The sequence below is a fragment of the Actinia tenebrosa genome, unplaced genomic scaffold (assembly GCF_029948245.1).
Source record: "Actinia tenebrosa isolate PJP-AT-01 unplaced genomic scaffold, QUT_ActTen_1.0 PGA_scaffold13__45_contigs__length_12533684, whole genome shotgun sequence".
NCBI classification, from domain to species: domain Eukaryota; kingdom Metazoa; phylum Cnidaria; class Anthozoa; order Actiniaria; family Actiniidae; genus Actinia; species Actinia tenebrosa.
In genome coordinates, this window is record NW_028292573.1 from 12249280 (window position 1) to 12266912 (window position 17633).

The following is a 17633-nucleotide window of genomic DNA, read 5'->3' on the forward strand; positions in this document are numbered from 1 at the left end:
ACGCTTTGTTTCGTGGTCGCCCGACCCCGACGCTTATGCGTGTGATGCCTTCTCGTTAAGATGGCACGACTTAAATGGATATGCTTTTCCTCCTTTTAGCCTAATACCCAGAGTTCTAGTGCATGCACGAGCGGACAAGATTCCTCGTCTCCTGATAATCACACCTGTGTGGCCTTCTCAATCCTGGTACCCGACAATGTTAGAGATGTCAATCGCTCGACCCATCCTACTCCCCAAGTGGCCGAACTTGCTTATTTTGCGCCACAACAATCATCTACATCCATTACGAAACCAACTCCAGTTAGCCGCTTGGACTATATCAGGCAAAAGCTCAGCAGTCAGGGAATTTCAGCAGGGCCTGCCGAAGTTATCTGCCAATCATGGTCCAAAGGAACTGAAAAACAATATAGTTCAGCCTGGCGATCCTGGTGTAGCTGGTGCAGTTCAAAATCGCTGGATCCTTTTCAAGCTCCTATAGAAGAATTTCTGAACTTCCTCTACAAAGTTTACAATGACGGTAAAATGTATAGTACAGTCAACACCTACCGTTCAGCCATATCTGCCACTATTGAATCAGTATCTGGTCGTGCAATTGGATCACATTACTTGGTCTCACGATTCATGAAGGGAATCTTCATGGGAAGGCCTCCGAAATCTAAATACAATACAACTTGGGACGTTAGTATTGTTACCGCCTATTTAAAATCTTCAATGTCACCGTGTTCGTCACTTAAATTGAAAGACTTGACCCTTAAAGTTGTCACTCTAGTCGCCTTGTCTACTGCCCAAAGATGCCAATCTCTTCACAGCCTTAACCTTTCAGACATGAAAGTTCTCGATGACAAAATCGTGTTCGTCGTAAAAGACCGCCTCAAGACTTCACGTCCAGGCAAACCTAATTTACGTGTTGAAATTGCTGCTTTCGCTGAAGACTTAGACTTGTGCCCGAAAGCACATTTACTCTCCTATATCAAAGAATCGCAGCCCCTGCGTTTCGCAGGACAATCTGTAGTAAACCAATTATTTATTTCATATATCAAGCCCCATAAGGTAGTCGGTTCTGCTACTATAGCTCGTTGGCTTAAACTAGTTTTGCATAACGCTTCAATAGACACGTCAATTTACAAAGCTCATAGCTTCAGAAGTGCAGCGACGTCCAATGCCCTTTTCAAGGGAGCATCACTAGTAGATATTCTCAAACATGCAGACTGGTCTTCAGTCAATACGTTCAACAGGTTCTATAATAAACCTATTGTTCGAAGCGATCAATCATTCGCGAATTTAGTCCTTTCATAAGACTAGTTTAACTATACAATTCGTTGTAAGAATTCAGATTTCAGATTACAAGAATCTCAACATTTGCAATCTAATAAAAGTAATAGATGATGAAATGCAAATCACATATGTCTTATGCTATTTATCATTTGGCATCATTCTTCGAACACGCATAATAAGGGCATAATATGGAGTATGGTGAAAGAGAATTGAAAATTAGACAAAAGGTACACTTACCTTGCAGGATAATTGTAATTCTCTGAGCCATACGGAACATTATGACCTTATTTTCCCACCCGGTGTTATGATTACCTGGCTTTAGCTTTACTACCGTACTTGGCACTCATGGTAGTCCTCTTGACCCACCCTGATCATGTTTGATGCCAAATGCTTTTCCTTCCTCACATTTACACAAAGAAAGAAGAGGCTTGGTCTTGGCTCTGCACGTGGTTATATACCTTGTCTCTTAATTTGCATAATAATGGATCTTTAAAACGTGGGCGCCTTGCGCATGCGCAAGAAAGTACGCATAATAAGGTCATAATGTTCCGTATGGCTCAGAGAATTACAATTATCCTGCAAGGTAAGTGTACCTTTTGTCTAATTTTCAATTTTCCCACACCTCGTATTTTCTTTGCTAAGATCTTACATTTTGGACAAAATTCATTGAAGTAAGCAGGAAAAAGAATTCAAAATACTGACTTTCAAACTATACTAAATTTATTGCTGTTTAAAAATTAAAAGGGAGTTTTAAAAGATTTCCCCCCTTCGAAATTGGCATTGTAAGTGATGTTTGTTTTGACTAGAGATATGCTAATTAGTATAGGTAATCGTATGGGGCAGAGTAAAATTAAGCGAGTGTTTTCATAGTTTTGAAATTGCCCGAGTCGCGAAGAAAATTTAGTATCTATTGTTGGAATCAGTTGTTTTTTCAAAGTAGTGTATTCAACTGAAGGAACTACTGACATTTCATATAAATATATCAAAGTTAATTAAAAGTATGTATCTGCTTATATTGAAAAAGGAATCAATTAAAAAAGAATTCTGAGATCACCTAGGATTATGGGAAACAATTCATATCAAATAAGTAAAGATTTTTTGGTACAAATTGCAGCTTGAAGATCCTCACAGGAGGTGAGACTGTAATTGGTAAAAGATGTGCAAATCCATCAACAGTTATCAAGCGGTTGAAACATGTAAAATGTATTTATTCATGATCCTTGTCGGCCTCACCTTTGTTGAGTTTCAGAAGGTATCAGCAGAGATCCGCCCAGCAGGCAATTATAAGTTCACATAAATTCGCAAGTTTTAATTTTTCCAGAAAGAAAAGCAAATAATTGAGTGTATACGTATTGAGAACGTTATATGGAGTATAGGTGAAGTGTGAAATAAATTTTGGCTAAAACTAATCGTGCAGATGTTCCGACAGCTTTAAAGAATTGCGCGAACTTCTACGTACTTCTACCGCTTATTATATTGTCAGAATAATCTATCTTCGTCGCCAAACGCCTTCTAGATTTAGTCATATGAAGACAAACCTAATGGTGAACGGTGTTATTCCTGGAGTTGGTTTATTCCTATAATCGGTATCAACATTTTAAAGAATAGTTTTAGACAAAACTTTTGCTGGGATAGTTCATATTATAGATAATTTGAAACCAGTGACTTCACTATAGACCCCTTGCACTAATTCTCTAACCGGGAGTCAAAACAGTTTTGAGATTTGAAAACATTTCTCATGCATTTTCCCCCCTTTGTCTTGCGCTGCTCCCCAGGTCGACGGCACACGCAATGGGTCTATCCCGCAAGGTCAAGGTATCCGGTCATCTTTCCAAAAAATCATATAAAAGCACTATTGTTGACGACGATTACAATACTTTCGACTTTTATTGACTTTTCCTTTAAATCAACTTCTTAAGAATATTAATGAATATTTTTTTGGGTGGGTATAAATTTGACTCGCAAAGGTGTGTGCAGTCCAGAAAAACAGGAAGTCGAATCAGAATCAAAACGTTTATTCTGCGACATTAAGATTTTGACAGCAGCTTCGTGTTTATCATCGCAAAAAAAACAAAAAAACAAAAAAACAAAAAGAAAACGAAAAAAAAACTTGGTGCATAAAAAATCTAAAAAAACAGAAGAAGGAGAAGGAGAAGAAGAAAGAGAAGGAGAAGATCAGAAGAAGAAGAAGAAAGAGGAGAAACGAAAGAAAAAGTGAAGAAGTTTAGAGACAAAGAAGAGAGAAAATAAGTAATTTTATGCACAATAACAATTTGATATACATAATTAACTGGCTGTGGGTCTAGAGCGCTGTTATTAAATCTTTTTGGCATGGTTTGACAGCGATATTCTGTCCGTTATGACTATTACTTGAATTTCATTTCGGTGTTCCTCAAGGTCTTATTATAGGTCCACCAGATCTTCTGTCCGTGATGATTACGACACTATTGCCAATCGAGTAATAATGTCACTATAATAATCGGCATCAAAAATCATAAACTAACATTATCATCATCTTTATCGGCATCATCATCATCATTATCGTCATCATTATCATCATCGTCGTAGACGTCATCAACATCATCATCGTCGTCATCATCATCATCGTCGTCATCATCATTATCATCGTCATCATCATCACGTCGTCGTCGAGGTCATCATCATCCTCATCGTCATCATCGTCATCATCACATCGTCGTCGAGGTCATCATCATCATCATCCTCGTCGTTGTCATCATCGTCATTGTGCAGGAAGATGGTAATAACTAGCTTCTATTTTTTTTCTCTGTTTGAACGACTCGAACAACCAAAAACAGTTGATTTTTAGTAAACTCTAAGCTTAGTAGTTCGTGATTGCTTCTTGTTGTATACTTCATCTGTTACGGTTACCATGCCTTAAAGTGCACTTATCATTGTCATTATCATTATTGTTATTTACTTTTTTTCTCAGGCAAAGCTAATCAAACAAATTTACCACCATCAGAACTTTAGTATCTTTAAGCGAAATATTTTTGGTAAAAGTTTCCTACTAACAATGAGCCAAAAATGTTTTTTAGATATCTAACTCGTATTTTCATAGAATACTTCCACGTCGCATGGGGTGAAGTAGCAACTCCCAGTATAGAAAGAACACTCTTTGTTATCTAGACAGCCTGGGGGAGTCTTGTACGTGCTGCAACGTGCTAAAGAATTAAGGTTAGAGGATGCAGCGTTTGAGATTTGTAAGTCAGGTCCGCTACCAAACGTCGGCCCTTTGTCTCTTGATCTTAAGATAGCAAATTGATTGGCAATTCCAGTGAGTTCGATTTTAATGGGGTGGTAGCCTTTGGTGTTGTACAGCGAGAAGAGAAATGCTTTAATCGATGATGAATAACCACGAAATTCTGCAAATAAGGAACAGTTAGATCAGATTATTTTGAGTGTTTTTCTTTGGCCCAAAACCTGGAAAATGGGAACATTACGGAATTTTTAAAGAAGAAAATGCAACAGATTTGTTTCTCAGAATTAAACATTCAAATTGACTCCCGGCTGTCATAATAGGCCGATCTTTATTTACGCTTTTTCCTCATTAGCATTAAAAAAATTTCAAGCAACAACCAAACCGCCACCCGGTTAGCTCAGTTGGTAAGAGCGTCGGTCTGTTGTGCGGATAAGGACTTAAAACCGTAGGCCCTGTCTCCCAACCCTTCCTAACCTACAGTAAATGGGGGACATAAAATAACCACTGAGAACGTAAAAAGAAACCCTGGCAGTGACCACCCTCAGTGCCTCTATTTCATACTAACCATCTCTCATGCTTGTAAATTGCATAAAAAGCAATCTGTCATTCACAACTCCATGTAAAGCGCCTTTGAAAAGGGCGCTATATAAATCATAATCATCATCATCATCAAACCGACTCCAGAAATCGAAAGAGTATGTTTTACTTGCCACACGACCATATATTTCTTTGTAAATCATACCCCTTTCAAAAAAATTTTACTCCCAAAATTTTGAACATATTACTCTCAAACTTTCAGTCACTAAATAAGACATTCTCTTTCGATTTCTGGAGTCGGTTTGGTTGCAGCTTGAAATTTTGTTAATGCTAACGAGGAAAAAACGTAAATACAGATAGAAGCAAACACTAATTATAAGCTGGTATACCCTGCGAGCAGAGGCTTTTTTCTAACCCTCCGTGGCTCGTGGGCTAGCTGGTCGGGGAGAAAAAGTATATGACCGGCCAGCCCACGGAGGGTCAGAAAAAAACCTCTGCTCACAGGGAAAAGCTGGTACTCACCGCTCCATGATACATCACTATATCCCCCAAAGACATATTTCTTGACACGAATAATAGTCACCGTGGGTCCCTTTCCGTCACATTGTGGGTGGAATGTCTTTGTTACATCCCATCCATCTGTTGCAGCGTGCCAACACCTTACCCAACGACTCGTATTTGGATTCTGAAGCAAAGGAGCCAAGTAGCTCGAAAGTGCCCTCAGATATTCGGCGTTTCCATAATTACGTAGAATTTGTGATGTCTGAAGTCCTTCTGGAATAATGAAAAAAAAAAAAAAAAAAAAAAAAAAAAAAAAAAAAACAAAACCCAATTGTTCAATTTTTGGTATAGTGAAAACTCTTAATCCTTGAAATAGTGCTAATTTTTTTGCACTTAATAGTACGCCATGTCTATCGTATTCTCTCGTTTCATCAGTGCTATATTTTTAAGTACTAAATAAGAAACTTTATTTATGTAGTACTGTTTCATGTATATATATTGCTATTCAGTTGCTTACCACGCTGCATATGTATGATATTTATATGGAAACAATGTCAGCACAGAAGAAAAAATGCCAAAAAAACGTGAAGACAAAGTTTGAGAAAACTCCATATTGTTACGACTTTTCGCTTATTGAATTCGTGAACGTCACGTATGATGCATCATTTCGGACTTAGTATACAACACGCAACAAATCCTTCACCAAGCTTTTATTGAAATACTGTAGACTAAGTGTTGGCACTCTACCACGCAAATGTACATAAGGAAAAGGGTCCAAAATTCTAGAAATTTTATGTCATTTATCTTACCCTTTTGGCACTCATCTCCATCATATCCTTCTTTACATTGGCAGCGATAGCCTTGCCTTTTGTCAAGAAAAATACATATTCCTCCATTCATACATGGAGTTATCCTACACTTGTTTGGTAAAACCTACAGCAGAAGTAAATTTGTATTTTAATTCGTTTCAGAAACCATTTCTTTTCTTCAGCCTTAATTCGTGGAATGTGAGGAGATGGATTGGAGTAATCCCATTCTGCTATTCTATTTTACATTCTGATTAGTAATTGACCTAAGCCTTGGTTCCGGTGCCTAAAATCCAAATTCTTAGCTTAAAATACAGATATCCCATTCTGCATTTTCAAGTTAATCCTTAGAGATTGTGATGTTCATGTAAAATTTTTCGTGCAAAAGGGGTTGATGAGAAATGGGGCAATTATCTTACCTCGACGCTCAAGTGAACGAATTCCTTGCTTTCCTTCAAATATTTATGAGGCGGACTGGAATACTTATCTGTAGATAGAACCTCACACGCGTAAAGACCGTTTTCTCCAGAAGCGGTTCTAAAGTTCGCCGAATAACACCATGTTTCTCTCATACATTTGAAACAACAGCGCATTTCATTCGGAACTTCAAAGATCTTTCGTCTTACGTTTTTCACGTTGGTTGGCAATTGAAGCACAAGGTCTGGATGCCTTTGGAATAACATCTCTCCATAACTATAATTTTGTATATCAAAAGCCACGCTCATAGCGAAGTTTAGAATAAAAATTAAACATTTCGTGATTCTAATATTCAAGGACTTTTCCATCTTCTTGATAGCTGATAGCTTCAACTTTGCGATTGTTCGAATGAAATCCCGCCAAAAATATAATTATTTTTCATCAAAAATGCTTACATAAGTTTTATTCAAATTTTGACGTAAGCTCCCGAGTAACAACTCTGGCACATGACTTCGCGTTGCCTAGCATCCCAAACCAAATATAGCCTGTGTGATGTAAATGGAGTGCTAGAAATATATGGGTATTTTTAAGCTGTTTCTTAAACGTTTACTTTTTTACTTAAAAAATTGTCTGGAAAAAATATTATCTCCATAAAAACAATGACTACAGGTCAGTTGACATAAAAATATTTGCCGGAGACAAAAACTACGCTACCATTAGTGTTTGCAGAGGCTTTATTGTAATATTGTTGATAACTCTTAGTAAAGTCCAATATCACGCAAAATCATGCCAAACACCATATGATTCCTGTATTGCCAAGGTTATGATTTGTTGGTAAATTTAGCAGGCTCAGTCAACTTTGCGAGGCAAGTGAACTCGATAATATATCACTAGACATCAAAAGGGCATATAGAAGAAGTAATACAATTTTGACACGGTCAAGAAGAGGGGGTGGGGTCATTGATAATAACATCTACCTCAAAGTTATTATAAGGGTTTTTAAGTTTGACGTCAATGGTATGGAAAAACGACTTTCGGGTCCAAAAAGAAAAGCAGTTCCATCGAGATTTTTCTTACTTTTTCTCAATGATAGTCTTTATTGTACAAATTTCTAATTGTTTAGGGTGGAACCTAAATCATTTGAGGACATTTTTCTCTTTATTTCAGCGTTTTTTATGTACAGTTGGACCCGGAACTGATACGTCACAACTTAAAAGCCTCGTAGGTTTAGCACAGTCACAAGGAATAACGGCACAGTACGACCTTAACATAATTTTCTCAGTCACACAAGAGATTACCGTCACGGTGACGGCACAGCACGACCTTACCATAACTTTCTCACACGACCTCATACGTTTTTCACAGTCACAAAAAACTGTCCCATGTTCCATTAAAAGTCTTGAGTTCCTCTACAACTTCTTTTCAACTCGTCGTTTCATAGAATACTTCTACATCACTTGGGCTAAAATCACCGCTCCCAGCAAGTACAGAACAGCGGACTTTTCGGTCACATCCTTGGGGTGGTTGGTATGAGGAGAACTGAGAATAGGAATCACGATTGGTGGTCGCTTGGTTCGATATATGCAGGTCATAGCCACAACCAAATGTAGGCCCATGGGCATTGTTTCCATAAATAGCTTCATGCTTGCAAAGTTCAAGCAGTTCCATTTTTGTAGGCTGATATCCATTCGTGTTGTACAGTGAGTACAGAAATGATATTGATGATGAAGAATATGTTCCATTTCCTTTTAAAAAGAAAATAATTTGTTGCAAAAATTCAGCCGTTGGGCATTTGACATGTTTTCTCAGTTCAGATCACGCATCATTCTCTTTAGGATAAAATTCTTTGTTTGTATCCATAAACAAAGAAATGATACTCTAGGGAAAGATTCAAAAGATTCAAGATGCAAAGCACATTTACTGTCGGAAAACTTCAAACTATGATTTATTGGTATCAACATATAACAAGATATGTATATCGGACATCACTTACCGTGCCATGATACATTGGTATATCCCCCAAACACGTAGCTACCTACACGAACAATAGTCACTGTGGGTCCCTTGCCATCACATTGTGGGTGGAATGTGGTTGTTACATCCCATCCATCTGTTGCAGCGTGCCAGCACTTTACCCACCGACTACTACTTTGATTCTGAAGCACTGGAGCTAAGAAGCCACTGAGAACGTCTAAGTAGCTGGAATTGCCATGGTAACGGAGGATATTGGAAGTTTTCAGCCCCTCTAAAAAGCATGACAAAAGGACATTGAACAAAAACAAATTGTTAGGTAAGTCGTATTAATGTGGGCCAAATTGATATTGCATCTTTGGAGTGAAATTTAAGGCTCAAAATCGATGACGTAAGTCCTTCTAAGTTTAGTTCAGAAATTTATTTTAATCTAAGAAAATATTGCGCACATGGTTTTTGTGATCATTTGTTGACAGGTTTTGGATTTTCTTTTTTGTACTGTGCAAATCCTGAACCCGCCCGTCTTTATACAAATATTGACTTAATAACAGTGAAAGCTCTGGGCCTTTTTTTTCATATTGGAGTTTTGAACTTTTTTGTTTGAGGACATTTTTATCTTAATGTAAGTTCATTCTTACCGTTTTCACACTTTTCTCCGTCATATCCTCTTTTACACTGGCATTGATAGTCGTTCATTCTGTTACTAATGGCTTTACAAACCCCACCATTTAGACAAAGATTCATGCTGCAGGGATCAACTGAAAGCTGTGCACGCAGAGGACGAAAGTAAATAAATTGAATATACCAAAATAACAGCATTTTCACATTTAGCCTTTCTTATCTGATTCAGCCTTTTACCTTTATAAAGTGAATATATCTTTCATTTCTTGTTAGGGCATCTGGAAAGTTGTCACCAGTAATTGACATCAGTTCACACTCGTGGATTCTACGGTTTGGTGATGTGACTTCAAAATTAACCGAATGACACCAGTTCTCTCTGACACAAGCAAACGCACAATGGATTTTGTTGGCAACATTTGTAGTCTTTCTCGTAATATTTTTAACGTCTAAAGGCAGGACTAGTCTATACGAAAGAAGACTATTGAACGCCATCTCGCTATCATCATCTGTCCCGTCCATCGCGGTCGCAGTCGTACTATAAACTGAAAGCGATACAAAAAGCAGAGCTCGAATTGTCCGAAGCGTCTTCATGATGGTTTAGCTTTCTTGAAGTGAGGTTTCGTTTCAATTATCCCAGTTTCCGAGTCATGTTTGATTTTCACTCTGAAGCGTGATAATTTGTTCGAAGTCTAGTGACTTCGTATCCGTTGCAATTGACCGTTGACCAATGAAAAAGAGTAGAGTTGGTCAGTGTACTCTGGGCTTGTCATGTTGTTATTGTCATCAAAAGCCAGCTGCTCAATCATGATTCGTTTGGCAAAATGGTTGACAGGAAAAACCCTTTAGAACATTACTCAAGTATGTGAGCACTTTTTATGAAATTGAGTCAGGTTTCTCGCGTTCACCTGGCGGCAGTGCATCAAACTTTAAACTATATGTAATTAGTAACTTACAATTTCACTTGGAGGGTTCATATCGAGGTACATTGGAAAAAATTGCCCATACATTTGGAATATTTGCTCTTTTCGGTCTTTTTCCTCTCTTTCCAAAGCAAAAGGTTGTTCTTAAAAGTAAAGTTATATAGCACAAGTAAACTGCGTGACACAACATTCTAAATGACCCTGTAAATCTTCTGTTCTTCGCGAACTACTGTAGTTAGTGTGTTTACTGAGGCTACGAATTCTAAGAAACCATAAGAGGCGAATGTATAGGCCAACAGATAGTATGAGCTTATAAAATCAGCAAAAATACGGTTCTAAATTTTAACAAATTCCTATGAATTATATACCAAAATGTTCAGGAAAGACCGGGGTTTTCAAATCCACTTCTGTTTTTGACAGGTTCTATTTTATTTCAAGGAGAGACGATTTTCTAGCTTGACCCCGGTTATGTCATGCATTTTCTCTTGTAAAATACATCCAATAGCGTACATTCAACTCAAAAAGTACGGTGGTTTTTTTCAATGGAATTCAATCTAATCCATATAATACAGTCCGTGAATAGTTGAATTAACTGAATCCACTTCTGTTTTTTGCCTAGATAGTCAGTTATTTTGAGAAAAGATCCGAAAACCGTGTTTTTGAGACATAATTTGTATGGGCTCACGTGAGGGGGCGTGAGGTTGAAATCGTAGCTGACCAAATGTTAACAGATTTTTTCTGTTTTCTGATCGCGTGACCTGAGAGATGCGAGGGGGAAATAAGGGGAGAGGTGAGGTTGTGTTTGGCCCTACACAAGATCATGAAGGTATGTTGAATGTTTTAGTGAAATTATACATATATTTGCACCCCCTAAAAGTGTAGACTGAATAATTTTTGCAAAAAGCACATTCCAAAGCAGTCTATTGATATTGTTATATCAAATACGCAAATTTTGAATTTGAAGGGAATTGATTGGCTAAGACTGATGATCACGTGATATCACAAGGGCGGATCCAGGGGGAGGGTCGGGGGGGTCGCGACCCCCCTGTCATTCCCGAGGTCAAATGGGCTTCCTGTGGTAAAAATGCGACTGGGATTCCTTTGCCCACAAAATTTACCCCTGAGACCCCCCCTTCAAAAAACCCTGGATCCGCCCTTGTATCAGGTTTTTGTGGCACAATTATTTCGGTCAGCGGGTTTCAATCGAAAGTACTTCAAGATCACATAGGAAAATAAAGTCAAAGCAAAGTCGACCTATTATTATGAAACAAATAGAATACTATACGAGGAAAGATAGTCTTTTTATGAGAAGCTTAAAAGCTCCAAATAAAACAAGCAAAGAAACAAGGACTTCGAGTCGAGGAATGAATTCATCAGCTGTTATACAATTAGACGAAGACGACTGACGCAGGTTGGGCCGAATAATACTCGCTAAACAAAGGTAAACAGCTGTTTGCTTCAAGTTTGTAAAGTCATTGTTTAAGCAGAAGGTATACGTTGACTAGGTTAGCTCTAGACCATTGATTTAGAATATATATAACACGTCAAGAATATTTTTAAACTGAGTTATTTTATTATTTGAAATTCAAATTACGCGGTTGATTCAATCGCCTGATCTATCGTCAATAGAGCGGGAAATACAATATTTGATTTAAAAAGTTTAATATTTACTTCACATTTTTAAAAGCTACTATATTTACTGTTGCCATTGATCGATGATTAAGAGCGAAAATACTTAGTTTACAACAACAATTGCAATACATAGAAGCACAGTTAGTATTAAAGGGACCTTTGCTAATTATAACAGAAGTCAGGAAGAGGTGTGATAAAAATTCAACAACTTTTTGTTTTTATTTTTGACATTTATGTTTTTGTTATTTCTTCTATGAAATCTCTCGTTTAATTGTTGTTCTTCATTTACGGTATATAGAACTTTGTAGATTAATAGAAGGGTTAGTAGAACTTACTTCCATTGTGTAATGTGTCTACTTGGGTGACAAGGCAGAAAAACGATAAGCCCGATACTTTCACGATTTTTTTTAATGTAACTGAGTTTAATACTCCAAATTTTAAGCCTTTTCATTTGTGTCACTGCTGCTCGAAACTTGTGATGAAATTTTGTCAAATTAGAGTGAATATCAAGATAATTAGTCCTAGATTTATTTTATATAATATATATATATATTTTAATGTTGTTCCTGAACACCCATCTCTTCTTCACCATTTATCACCGGAGAGGCGTATGTTGCCGTCTCTACTGGAGTTTCTAAACCAAGTTGTAATTTAGGGAAGCCAGGTAGAAGTTTAAGGGAGTCAAAAGGATTTTGGACAGCGGGTTTTAGCGGGTTCTTTATTGTTGATCTTGATTCTGGAGCTGTGATAACAGAATTATATCACGGGAACAATAAGCAATTATTATTGGATGAAGTTGAGCAAATTATCGTGATTTTTTAGAGGCGAGCGAGCAATTATTTGCCGATGCCGAAAGGCAGAGACAAATAGTGAACCATGTTGACAAATGCAACCTTACTTAGCGCTTATGAGCAGGCTATTATTTGCAGCAAAACGGATTTGCACCGTAATGCGCATGAGCAGAATATTATTTTTAGGTAGTTATTTGCAGTTGTCTCGGCCAATCAAAACTATGGATAAAATAATTTCAATAATAATTTGTTTTATTGACGGAAGTCTATTGTCCGAAGCTTCGTTGTCACGTTTGCCGGTTGTCTTGATCAGCGCGTTAGCAATGAAATGAAAACAGTGGTAACTGTAATGCGTCACTTATTATTTGCTGTACTTACCAAAACTAATATCTCCTCTTCTGACAAAGGCAAGTGTAGGATTCTTGTGTAGAGCTTCAACTGGTGCATCTTTTAGTGTACAGTAATCAGGATTGGTACAGTAGACTGAGTAACACGTATCTGACATCATCATTGCTACGTGACAATTCTTCTGTGTACAGCATCGTTTGATGCATGTCTTCATGTCGTGCACCTTATTTTGTAAGGTGAGTTTTCCTGATAACATACCAGCTTTTAGAACTGCTTTCTTGTGAATCTTTCCGTCCAGTCTGCAGGTGTTTTCACCTGGTTTTGTGATCTTGACATGTTTGCCGTCTGAAACGAAAGCAACTCTAGACATGTTAGAGTTCAGTGCCTCTTGATATTGACCATGTAGCAATCCATGTAGCGGCTCCAAGATGTTGGGGTGGATTGGTTGGTTACCCCACCCCCTTTGGAGTGGGGTATATTGCTGCGTAATATAGATAGATTGGTTGGATAAATAAATAAATAAGTAAAAAAGTGAATTACCTTCTCTCACAGCAACTCCGAATCTCCTCTTCACTATATACTGCATTGTTTTATGGATTTGACTATTCTTGGAAGCTTTGTCTTCACTCATTCCTTCATGAGGTTTACTACTGACAACACGGCATCCTTTCTCGTCATAACAGCTCACCATGAAACAATTCTTGCCAAACATATACGCCACATCACATGTGGAGTCCTCACAGCATAACCGAGTACAAGTATGGACATTACTAACTGGGCCCACATCTGCATAGTGACCTGCACGTGGTCCTGCGAGTAACTGAGAGTCTTTGTAAAGTTTGCTTTGGATGCACTGTAAATGGTGAGGCGAGTGACCGGATGGGACGTTCACTGCAAAGAACGAATGCTTAAACTCAATAGGACGTTTGCATGATGGCGTCATTTGACTCCCACTACCATAATGCTTCGCGAATTTTCTTTCTTATTCAAATTTGTATTTCCCTATGAGAATAGTAAGACAATTGGTGCTAATTAACTGAACAAAAGAAAGTGTGCAAGGGAGTCTGGTAGAGGTCAGTGACGCCATCATGCAAACGTCCTATTAAATCTTGATCTGAGTGAGTAAACTGCAAAGAACAAATGCTGAGTTCATTTTAATTGATTTAAGCGAGTACAGGGCTAACTCACAGACTCATTAGTTTACAAAGAGTGAAAAACCTGGAAAAAATCAAAAGGTCAAAGTCATATGTGACGAGAGGTGAATTAATTACCGTTAAACTACCCTGAATTGAATAGAGAAAGCTTTGTATGAATGAAAATCTGACGCTATATGCGTTGCCGTATAATGGTCATAACATGTTCCGGCGAGAATTTTCACTTGATGAACAAAGACCTCTCGCGCGCTGTGATTGGTTGATTGAAGATACCACGGTCACGGCACTGCACCTTCGTTTCCTTGAATTTTTCACATGACAAAATTTTCTCTATCGTCGATAGGATACGTACCGATTTTTTTGTTCTTTTCAAACAGCCATGGAGCTACGAATGCCATCTTTTGGTTGAAAGAGAAATCTTCGCCTCGAGCAGGAAGAGCCTGGCAGCGATCCTCAGAGAAGCATTTGAGGAGGTAGCAGCGATCCTTCAGCATGAAGGCCAAGTCACACTCGATCTTGGACTCACAGCAGTAACGCACGCAAGTCATAATACTTTTAACCTGTTAATAGAGGTAATGTCATATATTATACTTATTCATTTGTCTCACGATTTTGGCAGTTGGGAAGACCGCGTTAGATCATGTTAGATTGTACAGGAAATCAGTGGATCCTTTTAGTTCGAATTTGTAGACACCACTAGCTGAAAAGTACGGGTGAAGTGCACTGCTTTAATGCCCCGCCGATCATCACTATGGTTGCGCGTTCGATCCCTGGATTCCCATCATATATGCCTGAGTACACTTGTTTGTTCGTACTAATGGCGCAAAATAATGGAAACGGATAGTACCATGGACCTACGTACACTGAAACACATTAATATTATAGACAAAATCGATGTTAACCCTGAGTAACAGATAATTCAAAATTGGCCTGTTTATTATACTAAATTAGGCAAGCCCTCCGTCAGACACTCTACCTTGCCAATATCTGTGAATTTTCCCGCGTGCAGTCCAGCTTTTAACTTGACATTATAAAGTACTTCGTTGTGGGGGCATTTGGCGTCTGGATCAAATCTTGTAGAGTCGTTGCTATGTGCTGTAACTAAAGATAAAACAACATAAGAATCAGAATTATTACTTGATTCTTAACACTTTTGTTCAATAAGACCACATAGCAACCGTTATCAGTTTTTTAAATAAATAAAGTTGTGGACTCAGAACCGAAAATTATAGATTGTATGAGATATTATTCTTTATCTATAATTCTTGCTAAATTTTATTTACATTTAAAGGATTTCATGAATTCCGCACGAGTACCGTGCCGTGCCATTTTACAGTCAAGAGAAGTGTATTCTAGTTGGTACAGTTGTTCATTACCTAGGTTGTTAATTCCCTTGCTGGTCACGTGAGCAATCTGCATATCTAAATCCTGATCATCACTCGGCACAGTCTCACAAGATGTCCCGTTGTGGCAGTGAACCCCAAAACACTTTTTGCCAGTCATCATAGCCACGTCACATTGCTTGGACATGCAGCATTTGTGTATGCATTCCTGCATGTTTTTAACGTAGCCTTGATCCCTGAATATTCCAGAAAGTGTGCCATCTCTTAAGGTTACACCATACTCGATGTCACTTTGACCACATGTGTATTCTTCGAGTATAGTATGACCTGAGAAGGAAAAGAGGTTACACTTACTTAGAAAGAAAGGTGGGAAGAAAGGATAGGAAAGAAAAAAAAGTATCGAAGCAAGGAAGTTATGAATAGGAAAACACGAAAAGGAATGAAGCAAGGACGCAAGGAAACAAGGAAGCAAGGAAGCAAGGAAGCAAGGAAGCAAGGAAGCAAGGAAGCAAGGAATTGAAGCAAGGAAGCAACAAGGAAGCAAGGAAGCAAGGAAGCAAGGGAAGCAAGGAAGCAAGAAAGCAAGGAAGCAAGGAAGCAAGGAAGCAAGGAAGCAACGGAGCAAGGAAGCAAGGAAGCAAGGAAGCAAGGAAGCAAGGAAGCAAGGAAGCAAGGAAGCAAGGAATCAAGGAATCAAGGAAGCAAGGAAGCAAGGAAGCAAGGAAGCAAGGAAGCAAGGAAGCAAGGAAGCAACGGAGCAAGGAAGAAAGAAAAATTAAAGCTAAGGATAAATTAGAATGACAGGAAAAACGGAAAACGGGAATGGAAGAAACGTTTATTGCATGTCTCATCATAACTTTAGGAGTGAATTCTATTTCCCCCAAACCTTTCGAGTGTTCACAGCAGAGTCATGAGTGGGCAATAGAATATCCTGACCTTGAAAATTTGCAAACAAATGAGAAACATCCTCTAACACAGTCGCACATAATCGACACATTCCAATTATATAAAAAACTACTATTTATTCCACTAATTATAACATTGCTCAAGGTATATTGAATTTTAAAATATTATTTCGAGAATCAATAGATTGTCCATCTAAAAAATATTTGCTGAAGGTCAATTGGTCTTGATCTCTTTGAATAATACCTGTACGTTTAAAGTGTAAATTCACTATCAAGTTGTTTATAATAAACTTGAAAGTGCTACTCATACTTTCCATAACAAACAGATATTTCCGAGAAAAAGCTTCTTTTCTTTTCCAAAACTAAAAGCGTTATGGAAAAAATCAATTATATTTTCATTTTAACATAAACTTGTATGTATAGCATCGAAGAAATTGAGCCTACAATCATTGCGACGTAGATTCTGTTCATTTGAATTATGACTAATAGCTTTAGCAGTAGAAAATCGAGGCAGAAATCAAGAAATAGCCGTTAATATAGCCGTTAATAATAGCCGTTACCATAAATTTAAATGAGTGAATTTAGCGTGAAAATTGCATTAAAAATTATTTTTTAAAGATTTTAAATCAAGACAATATTTCCAATTACGTACCTGATACGTGAGCGATGGCAGTGATAACGATCAATGTCCATGTGAAGATCCTAGAAATCGACTTGTGATAAATTGACTCCATTTTTAGATACAGCAGATATATACATAAAAACCACAAAGCTATTTACAACTAATATACATTTTTTTGAGCAAAACCGTAAATATCTTTGATATTGGTATCTGTTAGTCGATCGACGGCTGAGGTTCTGTTGTTAGATGATCTCACTTATTTAATATTCTACCTGTTGTTGCATTCAAATGGACCAATCAGAAGAGGCGAATCTATTTGTCTTAGATTTTTTCGTAGACACTTTCTATATTCAGTCAAATCTCGGGCCATTTTATAAAAAATTAAATTGTGAAGTACATAGAAATAGTTTTTGAAGTGGGAAATATAGTTAAATAACGGTTCTTATTTCGTTTGAAAGGCTTTATATTTGAGTTTGGCAGGTGGGAAGGGATTGTTCCTGTCTTTGCTCGTATCATAGTAATCAACAAAACACTATCAAATATTCATTCAAAACAAAATGGCGGATTTCA

General features: G+C 37.7%; 3 protein-coding genes across 3 annotated transcripts; all 3 read right to left on the reverse strand.

Moving 5' to 3' along the window:
* Positions 1–3194: 3194 nt before the first annotated feature.
* On the reverse strand, positions 3195–7157 carry LOC116295414 (uncharacterized). Its single transcript, XM_031703212.2, has 4 exons — positions 6759–7157; positions 6343–6466; positions 5555–5806; positions 3195–4658 (listed from the first exon to the last, which is right to left on the reverse strand). The coding sequence occupies exons 1-4, from the start codon at positions 7122–7124 to the stop codon at positions 4336–4338; spliced, it is 1065 nt and encodes a 354-aa protein (XP_031559072.2). The 5' UTR covers positions 7125–7157; the 3' UTR covers positions 3195–4335.
* Positions 7158–7202: 45 nt separating this feature from the next.
* Positions 7203–10128, reverse strand: LOC116295415 (uncharacterized). The gene is made up of 4 exons (XM_031703213.2): positions 9586–10128; positions 9366–9492; positions 8750–9001; positions 7203–8501 (listed from the first exon to the last, which is right to left on the reverse strand). The coding sequence occupies exons 1-4, from the start codon at positions 9937–9939 to the stop codon at positions 8179–8181; spliced, it is 1056 nt and encodes a 351-aa protein (XP_031559073.2). The 5' UTR covers positions 9940–10128; the 3' UTR covers positions 7203–8178.
* A 1691-nt stretch (positions 10129–11819) lies between these two features.
* On the reverse strand, positions 11820–17301 carry LOC116295412 (uncharacterized). Its single transcript, XM_031703210.2, has 7 exons — positions 17094–17301; positions 15570–15863; positions 15170–15294; positions 14546–14753; positions 13580–13930; positions 13070–13384; positions 11820–12642 (listed from the first exon to the last, which is right to left on the reverse strand). The coding sequence occupies exons 1-7, from the start codon at positions 17173–17175 to the stop codon at positions 12455–12457; spliced, it is 1563 nt and encodes a 520-aa protein (XP_031559070.2). The 5' UTR covers positions 17176–17301; the 3' UTR covers positions 11820–12454.
* Between the last annotated feature and the right edge of the window lie 332 nt (positions 17302–17633).